Consider the following 15052-nt stretch of genomic DNA (forward strand, 5'->3'; position numbering starts at 1 on the left):
AAAACCTGTCACAATAAATTAGAAAGGACTATGGTAAATCACCATGCAGGCAAAAATTAAAACATGAACCCTTAATGTTTTATATATGTATTTATTTGTTTGTTTATTTATGTTTTAGTGACAACAGCTGAATGAAAACTCATTGGGAAAAATAAACAGTTTTTCTACCTCAATCAACAAAGCGGGAAAAAAATCGTGGTAAATTTTTGACGTTTGTTTTCATAATACCTGTTCTGTCCACAAAAAGGGGGGCACAACCAGTTAGGTGAAAGTTTTGGGGTGTTTTTAGATGAGGAATTAGATCTTAAAACGCCATATATGGAGTCTGTCCTTTAAAAATGACCCTGCTTTTAAATTCACTGCGTTGGTTTTGGAAAAACAAAGGTCCGCATCCAAAGCAGGCTTCAGCGGAACTTGCACTCTCATTTTACTGCTACTTGTTTGATGTTTATAGTTGGTATATGTTAGATATAAGTCATTGTGATTGATAATTACAGGTAGCTGAATATAAGGACTCCGTCTTCTGTGTTTATTGTTATGGACAGAGTTAGATATATTGTGTGATGATTAAAGTTTTTTTCCTACTCTGTTGAAGAAACTGTTAAATTTTCCCAATAGGTTTTTATTCAACTGTTGTTGCTAAAATATAAATAAGCAAACAAATAAATACATACATATATAAATTATTAAAAGGTTCATATTAAAATTTCTGCCTGGTGATTTATCATACCCCTTTCTAATTTATTGCAACAAGTTATATTGCAGCACGCATGTACTGACAGCAAGTTTTAAAGCAATTTGTAAGTCAAATTGTTATTTGTCATGTGTTCAATAAACATCCTTGATCAATACTGTAGTCAATTCTATATCACACATGAATATATAAGCAAAGTATTACAAAAACAAACACTTAGAAAAATAAGCTTTTTTTTTTTTAGAAAAAAAAGTCTCACTTGCCTTTCAAGGTAAAACAAAAAACAATTAGAAATATTTTGATCTAGACTATGTTTACTTGCAGCTAACTTCTAAAGTCATGAGAAAAAGATAATTTGGTCGGACTTAGTCTATAAATAAAAATTTGTTTTACTTGCCCAGGGCTTCTGTAGAAATGCCAAAGACAGGAAAATGTGAAACAAGTTGATGAGAAAATAGACAGTCCAAAATATTGGGCATTCCTGTTAGAGTCTGCAAAAGATTTAAGACTGAAATCCATTTGAGAATTTGTGGCAAAACTTGAAAATTACTCTTCAGACAAAATCCAAATGCGACTGAGGTTGAGCTATTTTGCAAAACCCTAATAAAAGTTTACACTTTTTAGGTGACAAAATGTAAAAAAGTTTAAAATGATTGCAAGGCACTTGGGTTGCTAAATGAGAGGATCTATCAGGCTTAGCAACACACAGTTTGACTCAGTTATTAACTGCGGAGTCTTTTAAGTGAAAAACAAGGTCCTTTGGCTTTATTATTAGCATCAAATCCTAGAGATCCACATATATTGGATCATATCTCCAACTCTCTCAAAAAAATAACCACATGTAATATTGTTGTTTTTTTTTTGTTTAGTATGGTTCTCCATTTGAGCAATATAAACTATTTATGTTCAATATATCCTTGCTCATAATTATATGTATTACAGAGAAAGCTTCACAACAATATAATGCTTTTATAATTATGTGGTACTGTCAAAAGGTCTAGAGCAGTGGCTCTCAATAGGGAACCCGCGGGCCAGAGGCCTACTTATGTCCCCCAAGTAGTGATTCATTCACTGTATCCGCATATTCCATACCGTGGCGCTGCAGGATTGTATGCTTCACAATAACGGGAAGACCGCCACATGCCCGTATGTCAGCTACAGTCTGTCACAGTGTCACTCAGACATTACTGCGGCAGCGCCGGCAGCACCTTTTTACTTTCACTCTAATTAATTGATACTTCTTCAGCAGTAGGGGCCTAGATTGGAAGAAAATAACGTGTTTCAAATATACTGCTGCACAACGAAAAGTGGACAGTGAAAATCGGCAGTAGAAAGACAAATGGATAGAGCAATTGCATTCATTCTCCCTAGTACCAGCATAATACCATTGTGCTTTGCCAGGAGACCATAGCTATGATAAAGGTTTCCAATTTGAAACGGCATTATGAGACCAAGCAAAGGCATTTTGAAGAGACATTTCCTCAAAAGTCCACATTAAGAACTAAGATCGTCTTATCAAGCTGCAAGCAGGAGTCTTGTTACATCTATGACACATCAACAAATAGCAACAGAGTGCTCACTCTGAGTGGCATGGGATATAAATAGTTTTTCATTTCAGCATTTTTATACCTGAGATCTTGATATTTTTGTTCACCAAAGAATTCTGTGGAGGAGTCAATTATTTTTGTTAAACTGAAAAGGACTCAAAAAGTTATCTGTAGCCCTTTATAATTAGTATTTGAGTACCCCTGGTCTAGAGTGTGGGTTGAGGGTGATACAGCTATAACATTGACCAGGGGTTAGGGTGGCACAATGTATCGCAAATTTATTATTGCAGATTCACTGTATGCTATAGGCATATTGCAAACTGCAATAACTGTTAGCTAATAATTTAAGTACCATGCATTCAGACTCTCTATATCTTAGGTGTATTTGGTAGCACTTGTTTGATGCAGTATAAAAATGTTCTGAAAGGTAAAGAGGTTGTAAGCCTTTAGGTAGGGACCTAAAACTAACATGTTTCATTACCAAAACAGCAGCTGTCGCAACTTTTTCTCTAAAACCATGTTGTTAAGATGGAAATTTTGAATTGGACTTTTGCCAGTGGCTGTATAAGATACTCAATATTTGTGGTCTATGTTTGCTATGAACCTGAAACAAAAAAACATTAACAGTGTTCAAATATTGTTTTTACATTTAATGCAAATCATATCATTATCGGTATTTACCAACATTATTGCATATCTCATGTTTTTCTTATATCAAGCGTCTTAGTATGGGCCTTGCGGTTCAGCACACATGCATACTGATAAAATGCAGCACAGTTTTAAACCTGCAGTCATGCAGAACTAAAGTATGGAGCTCTATATTTGGCCACGCATCTTTTAAAAGACAGCAAATAAGTAACAGATCCCTAAAAAAGCATGGAGGAAAAACCAGAGTTCCCTACTATTCTTAAACTGTGCTCTTCAGAAACAATATGGTGCACATCATGGAAAAATGAGCAAAGGCTGAACTGACTGGTCTTCCTAAAAAGGACCTAAAAAGGAGACTATGTGCACATCAAGCAAACCTTAAATGGATTTACAACAGGAAGGTTTTTGGCCTGATGGATTCCCTTTCTCAGAAATGAGAAACATACTGGTTAATGTATTTATACCAAAAACATAAACAATACAAAATAAGTTGATTCCTTAATGCTATAGTTACGTCAACATTAGCATCTGTAGCATTTTTTTATAAGGTAGCATCAATAAGAAATAATTATTTGTGGCAACTTTAATATTAAAGTTTTATATTTTTACAGCCTTTAGAATGATGCACCAAAAAACATTTTAAGGAAGACCCAACATTAAGATCAAATAAAACACATCTGAGACAACAAATCTCCCAACTGCATTTATTTAAAGAACGTAAAACATACTAAAACAATTTTGTACTGGAAATTTCCATTAAACCTACCATTATTTGTAATTTAATTGAAAGTAACTCTTAAAATTGTGTTGTGCTAAATTGTTGAATAAACAAATAAAAGAAGGCCAGAGCTAATGAATTAACTGCTGACATACAGTGTAAAAGAGTCAAATGGGTTTAAAATTCCAAGTATTTAGAATACTTTTCAGCATAGATCGAAGTATTTTGATGTTATTGTATTGCCTTTATAAGCTCAGTTACTGTCCTAAAAATACAAAGAATCCCTACCATTGTTGGAGCGCATTGCTCTGGCGGTGATGCCGTTTGTTCCTATAGGATGATGAATTCCAGCTCCATCCACCACTCCTGCCTCCCCTGGTTGCTTCAGAAGCTCCGTCAGGGTCCTGAAAGATGGGACACATATAGGGCAAATTATCTTGGGAACCTTATTTCCCATTTGAGTAAATTCTCACCAAAAAGCACCAGAGAAAAAGGAAAGAAAGTGATTAAATTAACCTGGACTGCTTCAAAAACAGGGCGGATTGTGTTAGGTCATAGCAAGGTGATAAAACATAGAAAACATTTAAAATTTTGACACATTATGAAACTATAAAATTCAAACAGATTATTCACAATAATAAAAGAAAAAGAAAATGCACAGCATGGAGCAAAAGAAAGAAGAACAGAGGATGAAAAAGACTAGCTTTTGGTTGCTTGCCAGCAGGGAGTGCCAATCATTTACAGAAAATAAATATATATGTGGGACAACGTCTCCTCTTATCATCTTTAATTTTTTTGAAGCCTTTGAAGAAGTTCTGATGCTTTCTCAAAACTGGAACACAGGCAGGAAAAGGCCTGCCGGTTTAACTCTTCAGGAGCACTCAGTGCCAGCTGCTGTAAACTAGTACTAGGACTGCAAATCGTATTAGACAGACAACCGTGGGTTGATTTCACTCTAACTGAACAGAATAATTATTATTTTATAATCCAATGAACTGGTTGATCTTGCTGCATGAGTGCTGATTCCTTTAATAGTAACTTCAGATCCTCAAAAATGTTGAACACCTCAACCAATATGACGTGTAGACCAGAAAATTATCTGTTTTCTGTTAAGATTACCTTCTTTAAGCATATATGAGTATTTAGTTCTATACTTAGTTTTGTGCTTGGGTGGTAAACTAAAGATAGAATAAAGTAAAAATGGCATACAAGTGGCTGTTTCTAGCCTGCAGCATCATTGCTTATGAAATTAAAGTAAAATTTTCCCTAGCAGCTAAATGCTATCAATAAAGCAAGAACGAATAAACGCGGCTTTACTGAGTCATTTATATATATATGAAAAAAGAATACAATAAAAAACATATTAAACCCCCTTCAGTCTGTTGCTGTTGACAAGGAAATTATAGCAACATGCTCAGTAAAACAGCTGTGACCTGAGTGCTGCTATCAAGAGACCCATTAATATTTCTTCGCTGTTGATCTCACAGTTGAAATCTTCAGCAGGCTTTCTAAAATGCATTAGAGCTATTCTCTTTTGATTAGCCTTCTGTGAAATAGTTGTGTGTGCTTATTAGAGCGGTAAGCATTAAGACATTAGCACAGCACAATGTTTAAACCCAACTCTGTGCATGGTAAAAGTGGCACCACAAGAAGGTGTGGCATATGTAATTGTTGTGCTTTATACAGTTAAAACCAGATATTTACATAAACTTTATAAAAAAGCAACCCACACGTTACAGGACAAACTTCTACCATAGTAGCCCCATATATTAAGATTATTATGTCTTTAAACAAGCATCTGATAGATTAATTCACAATATCTGAGTTTAATGGGGGCACACTTGTAGATGTATTTTAAAGCAACACCTGAAACACACTTAGTTCTTGTGTGACATCATGGAAAAATTAAAGAAAATTTGTCAAGAAATCCGGAAAATGATTGTGGACCTCTACAGGTTCATCCTGGAGTACAATTTCTGGATACTCAAATACTGGAGACTGTATAAATATTTGGAGAGGTTTCCTCGGTCTGATGAAACTAAAAAGGGCAGAAATATGAAGGCCTTTGAACACCTTTCATACTATGAAGTACGGGGGTGGCAATGTCATGTTGTGTTGGTGTTTTATTATGGGAGGGACTGGTGTACTTCCTAAAATAGATGACATCATTTTGAAAGAACGTTATGCAGAAACATTGAAGCAACATCTCAACACATCAGCCAGAAAGTTTAAGCTCAGGTGCAAATGGGTCTTTTTTCTTTTTTTTTTCTTTTTTTTTAATTGTGTCCTGTCCGGCAGAGTATCGCTCAGAATTGTTGTCTGAGTGCCAAGAACTTGCCCAACAGATTTACTTTCACAAGCTGAGCATCACAGCTAATGCTTTAAAGCTCTGCTTGATATTTATAGAAGAAACTTTATTATAAACTTCTTTGGGAATATTTCAATTGTTACGGACACGGAGACTGAAATGAAAAGGAAAAATGAAGCTCAAAAAAGAGAGAGATGGGGAAAAAGGGGAGAAAAGGAGGAAAGAGTGGAGGAGAGAAAGAAGGATAAAGAGAATACAAGATTACACCCTGCTTGCTTATACACCTACAGCTGTTTTTTTTTTTTTTTTTTTTAACAAAATAGTACACGGTAATTCTGAATGTAAAATGTACTTAGTGAGAGGTGCAGCCCAAAATAGAACATCTGTGTATCTGTCAACACCTGAAGCTTAACACCTGTGAGTATGAGTGTGGATGCGCTTTGTATACAAGGTTTCTCCACAAAAATATGCAATAGCAAGTGTGAGGACCCACAGGCCTGCCCCATGGTTCCTGGACGGACACTGAGGACATCTGAGTCACAGACATCTAAAGGCCCCCCAAAGCACAAGAACCCCAGGAGAACCACTGCCGGGACTACCGCAACCCCCCCTGAGAAGAGCAGTGGAGAGTCCCAGGGGAACCACCCAGCAGCAACAGTGCAGAAGCCCCAGGGAGCCGCAGCGACGAGTCCACAGGCCCCGCCGGCAGACGTCCACGCCCGAGCAGATCCAGCCATGGACCCAAAGGCCCAAGACCCCGGCCCAAGACCCGGCCGCGGACACCAACAACCACAAGTACACCAGTGGGCAGAGACTCCAACCACCAGCAGGCGGTGTGGCGGGGAGGAACCACCCAGCCCCTCAGACCCCGAACCCCTGCCCCGTTACCCAGTCCGCCGCCCGAAGTAGCCACCAAGCCCAAGCGCTTGTGGCTGGGTGGAGTTTGGAGTGGGGCCGCAAGAATGCGGCCCCACTCCAAACAAAGGAGCAGACCAGCCAGCCCAGCGCAACCAAAATACGCCACACAAAGGAGGGCACATGACCAGCACGTCCAGCCACCCCCGAACCCATGGGGCAGAGCCAACAGAGCGCCCAGCCCCCGAAGCCCGGCACCAGACAGCAGCCACAACTAGGCAAGCAGGGCAACAACACACATCCCACTCCAACACCGAGGCCGCCACCAAACCGCACCCGACCCAAAACGGCAGGCCCACCCAAATGCAAGCTCCAGGCCCTTAGACAGGCAAACCGAGACCACCGGGCCAGCTGGGCAGTCAAGCATACCCCACGATGCACCACACCAATGGGTCTTTTAAATGGACACCGACCTAAGCAAACCACCAAATTAGTGAAGTGAAGTGGTTTAAAGAAAAGCCATTACAAAGTCAAGATATACAGGTCCTTCTCAAAAAATTAGCATATTGTGATAAAGTTCATTATTTTCCATAATGTCATGATGAAAATTTAACATTCATATATTTTAGATTCATTGCACACTAACTGAAATATTTCAGGTCTTTTATTGTCTTAATACGGATGATTTTGGCATACAGCTCATGAAAACCCAAAATTCCTATCTCACAAAATTAGCATATTTCATCCGACCAATAAAAGAAAAGTGTTTTTAATACAAAAAACGTCAACCTTCAAATAATCATGTACAGTTATGCACTCAATACTTGGTCGGGAATCCTTTGGCAGAAATGACTGCTTCAATGCGGCGTGGCATGGAGGCAATCAGCCTGTGGCACTGCTGAGGTCTTATGGAGGCCCAGGATGCTTCGAAAGTGGCCTTTAGCTCATCCAGAGTGTTGGGTCTTGAGTCTCTCAACGTTCTCCCCCATAGAGAATCCCACAGATTCTCTATGGGGTTCAGGTCAGGAGAGTTGGCAGGCCAATTGAGCACAGTGATACCATGGTCAGTAAACCATTTACCAGCGGTTTTGGCACTGTGAGCAGGTGCCAGGTCGTGCTGAAAAATGAAATCTTCATCTCCATAAAGCTTTTCAGCACATGGAAGCATGAAGTGCTCCAAAATCTCCTGATAGCTAGCTGCATTGACCCTGCCCTTGATAAAACACAGTGGACCAACACCAGCAGCTGACACGGCACCCCAGACCATCACTGACTGTGGGTACTTGACACTGGACTTCTGGCATTTTGGCATTTCCTTCTCCCCAGTCTTCCTCCAGACTCTGGCACCTTGATTTCCGAATGACATGCAGAATTTGCTTTCATCCGAAAAAAGTACTTTGGACCACTGAGCAACAGTCCAGTGCTGCTTCTCTGTAGCCCAGGTCTGGGGAATGCGGCACCTGTAGCCCATTTCCTGCACATGCCTGTGCACGGTGGCTCTGGATGTTTCTACTCCAGACTCAGTCCACTGCTTCCGCAGGTCCCCCAAGGTCTGGAATCGGCCCTTCTCCACAATCCTCCTCAGGGTCCGGTCACCTCTTCTCGTTTTGCAGCGTTTTCTGCCACACTTTTTCCTTCCCACAGACTTCCCACTGAGGTGCCTTGATACAGCACTCTGGGAACAGCCTATTCGTTCAGAAATTTCTTTCTGTGTCTTACCCTCTTGCTTGAGGGTGTCAATAGTGGCCTTCTGGACAGCAGTCAGGTCGGCAGTCTTACCCATGATTGGGGTTTTGAGTGATGAACCAGGCTGGGAGTTTTAGAGGCCTCAGGAATCTTTTGCAGGTGTTTAGAGTTAACTCGTTGATTCAGATTATTAGGTTCATAGCTCGTTTAGAGACCCTTTTAATGATATGCTAATTTTGTGAGATAGGAATTTTGGGTTTTCATGAGCTGTATGCCACAATCATCCGTATTAAGACAATAAAAGACCTGAAATATTTCAGTTAGTGTGCAATGAATCTAAAATATATGAATATTAAATTTTCATCATTACATTATGGAAAATAATGAACTTTATCACAATATGCTAATATTTTGAGAAGGACCTGTAGATCCCAAAAATATTTAGTAGGAAGAGCAGAATGGTTTTAATGTAAATTAAATGAAAATCATGGGCTTACAATTCAAATGTTTATTATTGGTTTTTTATTGTATTGACACATTGGTGATTTTAATACTTTCCAGTATTTGAGAGAAACAAACAAGTTTCAAACCTATTATAAAAAGAATCTAGATTGATTCCTTTATCTGCCTACTCAGCTTTTTCCGATTTTCCTCACTCTTCAACAGTATTTTCTTGTGTTTCTCTACCTCTCTGCAGGCATTTTTCATTCCGACAACCACTGCAATCTCCTGCTGTCAGTCAAAGCGATTTCTGAAGTCTGGAATAGAAGTGCTCATATGGTCATCATTATAGTAATGCAAGAAAACATAAGAAGATCAAAATAATACTGCAAACTGATTTGGATTTTAGTTCATTTGGGTCTTACTATATGTTTGGGAGAGAAATAAAAAAAGATGTTTGCAAGGTGCAGGAATATGGGATCATAATGAAGATTATGCAAACAATTAATAAAACTCAAAAGGTAAAAATGGAAATAAAAAAAAACTCCTGACAGGGTACGCACAAACAAATAAAAACATTTTGCATATACAAATTAATGCTGAAAACAAAGAAGTAAACAAAGTAGGAATCAACTCATGGATCCGATTGGAGCTTCAGTAATGTAAAAGACTGGACAATTAGGGAACTGATCCTGAACCATGTCTCATGTGGATGTTTTTTTGTGCTTGATATTAAATATCCTGTCGCCTCTGATATGTTTGTTACTGTGAGTAACTTTAGGTAAAATGTCTGTTTAAAGACAAAAGATTTAAAGATACATGTGCAGCACCAATTTTACATTTTGGCTCAGCTACAGTTTTGTCTCTGTGCGTCCAGTATGTTTGCAGAGATACTGCGAACATGAGTTAGCATATGGGAGAAAGTCAGACTGACTGACATTGTTAAAGTGCTATTTTGAATCTGCTACCATTCCCTGTGGTATTGTTTGCCCAAGTATCCCCACTAGAGTACTGCCAGCAATAACTCAATTCTATATTTTTATAGCCGAAAAACAAACATAACAGGTTTGTAAAATCTAATTTAAAATGTATTTCTTTTCCCTCCCTTGACATTCTGCTGAGAGTTAAACAGCAAATTAAGCAGCCATCAGCAGCTCCAGTTGACCTGCACAAGGACCAGAAGGACTCGGTATTTCAGCGGGAATAAAATGGTAGCATTGCTGGAAAACATGGAGCTGAACAAAATTGGTCTCGGATGAATTCACATCAGGGAGAACATTTATTGGAAATCAAAGCTCCACTGGGAAGGAAAGTTGAATTAATCAATTAATAAAATAAAAAATGATTGTCCAATTGTTGGATTACTAGGATACTGGCTTCTAGGGTACTGGCACACTGTGCAGTCCAAATACCCCCTAAATATGTCCATTACCTGAATAAAGTATCCCAAAAGACTGCCACACATACCATACATACAACCTGATTTGCTTTGTCAGAAACTCCAGAAGACTCAGGTGGAGGCCTCAACAATCTCCTGGATCAAAGACTACCTGACAAACAGACCACAGTTTGTGAGACTGAAGGGTTATGAGTCTAACCAGGTAGTCAGCAGCACAAGAGCACCACAGGGGACTGTACTCTCACCATTCCTTTTCACTCTGTACACCTCAGACTTCCAGTACAAGACAGACGCGTCATCTGCAGAAATACTCGGATGATTCTGCAGTTGTGGGGTGGATCAGAGATGGACAAGAAGCTGAGTACAGGAAGGTGGTGGATCGCTTTGTGGCATGGTGTGGAAACAATCATCTCATGTTGAACGTTACTAAAACAAAGGAGATGATTGTAGATTTTTAGAGAAACAGGAAAAAAACAATTTCTATCATGGGACAAGAAGTGGAGGTGGTGGAGGAGTATAAATACCTCAGTGTTCACCTGGACAACAGACTAGAGTGGAGATGCAACTGTGAAGCCATCTACAAGAAGGGACAGAGCAGACTGTACTTCTTGAGGAAGCTTAGGACCTTCGGTGTTTGCAGCAAGATGCTGCATATCTTCTATAATCTGTTGTGGAGAGTGTGATCTCTTCTGCAATCATCTGCTGGGGAAGCAGCACCAGAGCCAGGGACTTAAAAAAGGTCATCAAGCTGATAAAGAAGGTTGGCTCTGTTCTGGGGACTCCTCTGGAAGCTCTGGAGATCATTGTGGAAAGACGGATTCTTCATAAAATGAAGAACATTATGGAGAACCCTGAGCATCCTCTTCATGAGACTGTCCTACAACAACAGAGTGTCTTCAGTCAGAGGCTTCTTCAGATCTGCTGTAAGACGGAGCGCTACAGGAGATCCTTCCTGCCCACAGCCATCAACGGCTCTTTGAGGAAACCCTCATAATGAGCTACAACATTTAATTTCCCTTTGGGATTAATAAAGTATTTTTGAATTGAATTGAATTGAATACATGTGTTTCCTTTTGCTGACCAATGCATTTTCTCTTTCTCAGTTAGCATACACTTATATGCTAATGCTCAATAGAAATATTAATTCTTAAGGTTTTGAATTATGCTTTAACTTTAAAAGCAGTTAAAAGAAGCAAAAAAAAAAAAAAAAAATGCTACAACCTCGATTATGCAAAAACTGGTTAAACTATAAACTGTTTGGTACAACAAATGCCCATAAAATATGTCCCCAACCTGGATTCTGTATGCCACACCAACACATCAGATTAACTGTAGATGCATTTTCATTCGCTCCATTATCCAGTTTCTCCTTTCATTTGTGTTCCAATACTGTTTATTCATAAAGGAAATACAACATCTAAGGCCTATTTCTCTCTCATGTTCTTACTCCACCTCACATAGGTTACTTCAACTCTAACATTCTAGTCTTTGTCCTCCATGATTATTGCTGTATTATTCGACATATGTTGTTCTCTAAATTTTATATCTCCTTTAAATCATCTTCTTCTATGCTTCTCCTCTTATCTGTTTCATCTTTGCAACTGCGAGTCTGACTCATCGGCATGCTCTGGTTGTCTGCTCCATTTTTGATTTTATTGTTATGAAGCCTTTATCTCTTGCTTTGTTTTGTTACCTGATTCTTTGTTTTACGCAAATTTTTTCTTGTGACTTTGGGTGAAGGCGTAGGTTTTATAATCAAAGGTAAATCTATGTAGATGTTTTTTTTCCCTCTCAACCATCATCTCTGAGGACCTCATCATTCTCTCTGGTCTATCAGTTGAATTCAACTCCTTTGGCCTACTTTCTACTTCTTCCCAGTCTTTCTGCATTTTTCTCCCTCACTGAGAACAATAATAGCTGTCTTGATGTGATGAGGTAGAATATAGGGAGATCAAAACCCTATAAACGTGCAGGCTCAGACAATACAGTGCTATTTGAATTATTGGCAGATGCTACTTCAGTTATTGTTTCCTTCACAAAGTTTTTACCTTTTTGTTCCCTGAGGCAAATTCCCTTTTTATACCTTTACACCATTTTTGCATCAACTTGCGGGAAAGAATACAAGCTGACTAACCAAAATGCAGAAGTATGATGCAAAGCAGAGGAGATAAAATTGAAGTGCATGGTAAACCCTAGATAAGAAAGGCACTCGTCCAGTCTATATGGTGAGAAAAATTTATTTTAAGTTTCTTTTATGACAAGAGGGGTAACTGTAAATGCCAACATGCAGTACAAACATAGCACAGGTATTGACAATTTATTCAGGTACATATGACAGACATTTCTTCTGAATTGAGATTTTTCCAAATTTTACCCAAAAAGTGTTGGACCAGCCTTTTACCTTGTGACACGGTTATGAATAAACAGGATTTGGACAAATTCTGCTTAAAATACAGTAATGATTCATAATTTTAATATATAAAGAGCAAGTTTGTGCTCATCAGTTGCAATTTATAGAAGCAATGATGGGAAATGTAATCCTTGATTTCCAAATGTATGATATGTTCCAGGCAGTTTGGGCCACTAAATGCAGGGAGAAAGTTAACAGTACCAGAAAAAGGTGAGATTATTTTTTTTTGCATTCCCAACCAAGTCAGAACAAGTTCCCGGGACAATTCTGGTGTTGCTGCAGCAACTCATAATGTAAAAATGGTAAATGATGTAATATGATATGGTAATCCTTTATGTACCTTTCAATGGTGTCATAATTTTGGCCATTTCAGAATTAGTACAGACATTTACTTGATGACACTTCAATAATAAAAATAGTTTTAGCCAATAACGGATACGATTTTGCCAATAATTTAATAAGTTATTAACTTATTCCCTAATCTTTTAAAGAAAAAATTGAGGAATATTTTTTTTTTCCAGTTTGTAAGCAGTGTGCTCATCAAAAGCAGGTGTAATGAATGGCATAGTTAGCATATTCATTCATTCATTTATTCATTCATTCGAACCAAGTTTATAATTGATTGTTGTGAACAAATGTATTTTGATTTTTTGGATTGGCGATGATATCTAAATTCATAGTATAATTTCTGGATAAACATTTATTGACTTTGAAGTGCATTTAGTAGTTAGATCACTTAGTGAAATGTATGAGAGGTAAGGAAGAAAACAATGGAGATGTGACCTACATGTGTTAACAAAGGTATTATATTGTCATAAGATATGTAATAACCAGCTAATAAAGCAATACAACACTACATCATTGGCATAATTGTATGTTATTTGTTGAAAAACCGGGCTGCACGGTGGCACACTTGGTAGCACTGTTGCATTGCAGCAAGAATGTCCTGGGTTCGATTCCCGGCCGAGGGTCTTTTTGCATGGAGTTTGCATGTTCTCCCCGTGCATGCGTGGGTTCTCACCGGGTACTCCGGCTTCCTCCCACAGTCCAAAGACATGCCTGTTAGGTAAATTGATCACTCTAAATTGCCCTTAGATGTATGAATGAGTGTGTGCATGGTTGTTTGTGTGTTGCCCTGCGACGGACTGTCGACCTGTCCAGGGTGTACCCTGCCTCTCGCCCATAGACTGCTTGAAATAGGCTCCAGCTTCCCCGCGACCCACTATGGAATGAGCAGTAGAAAATGACTGACTGACTGACTGACTGACTTTGTTGAAAACCTCATTTCATTATTTGCAAGTGATCATTCAATCTTATACAGTAAAAAGATTAGCTTCTGAAAACTGTGTTAATATTTGACGCAGCATGAAACTTCTCCATGGTGAAACACGTAACATGTTTGATTAAACAATGTTTATCTGGCGATTCTTCGTCTAGTTTTCACATAGACCGAAAAAGCAAAGAAAGATAATATTATGAATATTATTATTACTTCTGTTGTGTTTTATTGCTAATGCTTCTCCATGTGACCTGGAAGACTAAGCTAATAAAATTTGAAAACCTGTAGCTATGTGCATTAATTGCACTGGAAAAACAAAAATTACCTTTGTTTTACTCAATAAACAAACTGTGTCAAATGAAATGTGTGTTCTGTCTGATAAAAAGTTAGGACATGCTATACCCTAATATAGTTAGGACCAAAATTATTCATACACCTGGCAGATATAAATTTAAAATTACTTTCATTCAAACAAGGAGGGCTACCAGGTTCAAATTGCAGATTCTTAGTCTTGGTTGCATAACTGATTTTTCAGCATGGTTTTCCATTGTCAGAGATGTTTTGATGCTAAAAACAAAGTGAAAAAAAAATGTTCGGGGTTAAAATAAAATGAAATAAAATGTTTGGGGTTGTTCTACAGAGACCCACTCATACACTCAAACAGATCCAGTTGCCTGGGTCTATAGCACTTTGAGGCTGAATCACTCTTCACTGTCACAGCAGGTTAGGTTACATTACAGGGGCCCACACGCCAAACATGGAGATGAAACCCTGCTGTCTGAATTACTGATACTGGATAATTGCATCGCAACACTGCTTTGCCACCTACAGCTGTTTTTACCAAATCAACGTACACAAAACATTAAAGCATGTATAGACATGCATACAAACATATCCATTGCTGTAGTTGTGCCTAGAGGGAGTTGAAGCGATGCCACAAAGGAGTGACTCACCCCTTTATTCTCATGGTTGTGAATTACATAGTAGATGTTTGTGCGTGGGTCCCAGGGGTTTTACAAAGAAAGCCCCTGCGGTGCTCGGAAAGTGAAATCTGAACCGAGCAAAGC

At 38.5% G+C, this 15052-nt stretch overlaps 1 protein-coding gene across 1 annotated transcript in view; it reads right to left on the reverse strand.

Annotated features, from left to right (window-relative positions):
* Nucleotides 1–2837: 2837 nt before the first annotated feature.
* The window catches only part of LOC124864872 (protein shisa-9-like), a 48875-nt gene continuing 36660 nt past the window's right edge, over nt 2838–15052 (reverse strand). Inside the window, exons 2-3 of the mRNA XM_047359833.1 lie at nt 3896–4011; nt 2838–2845 (exon numbers count right to left, since the gene is read on the reverse strand). Of these exons, the coding sequence (XP_047215789.1) occupies nt 2838–2845; nt 3896–4011 (124 nt within the window). The remainder of the gene's footprint in view (nt 2846–3895; nt 4012–15052) is intronic.

This window comes from Girardinichthys multiradiatus, chromosome Y (assembly GCF_021462225.1).
Source record: "Girardinichthys multiradiatus isolate DD_20200921_A chromosome Y, DD_fGirMul_XY1, whole genome shotgun sequence".
Classification (NCBI taxonomy): Eukaryota; Metazoa; Chordata; class Actinopteri; order Cyprinodontiformes; family Goodeidae; genus Girardinichthys; species Girardinichthys multiradiatus.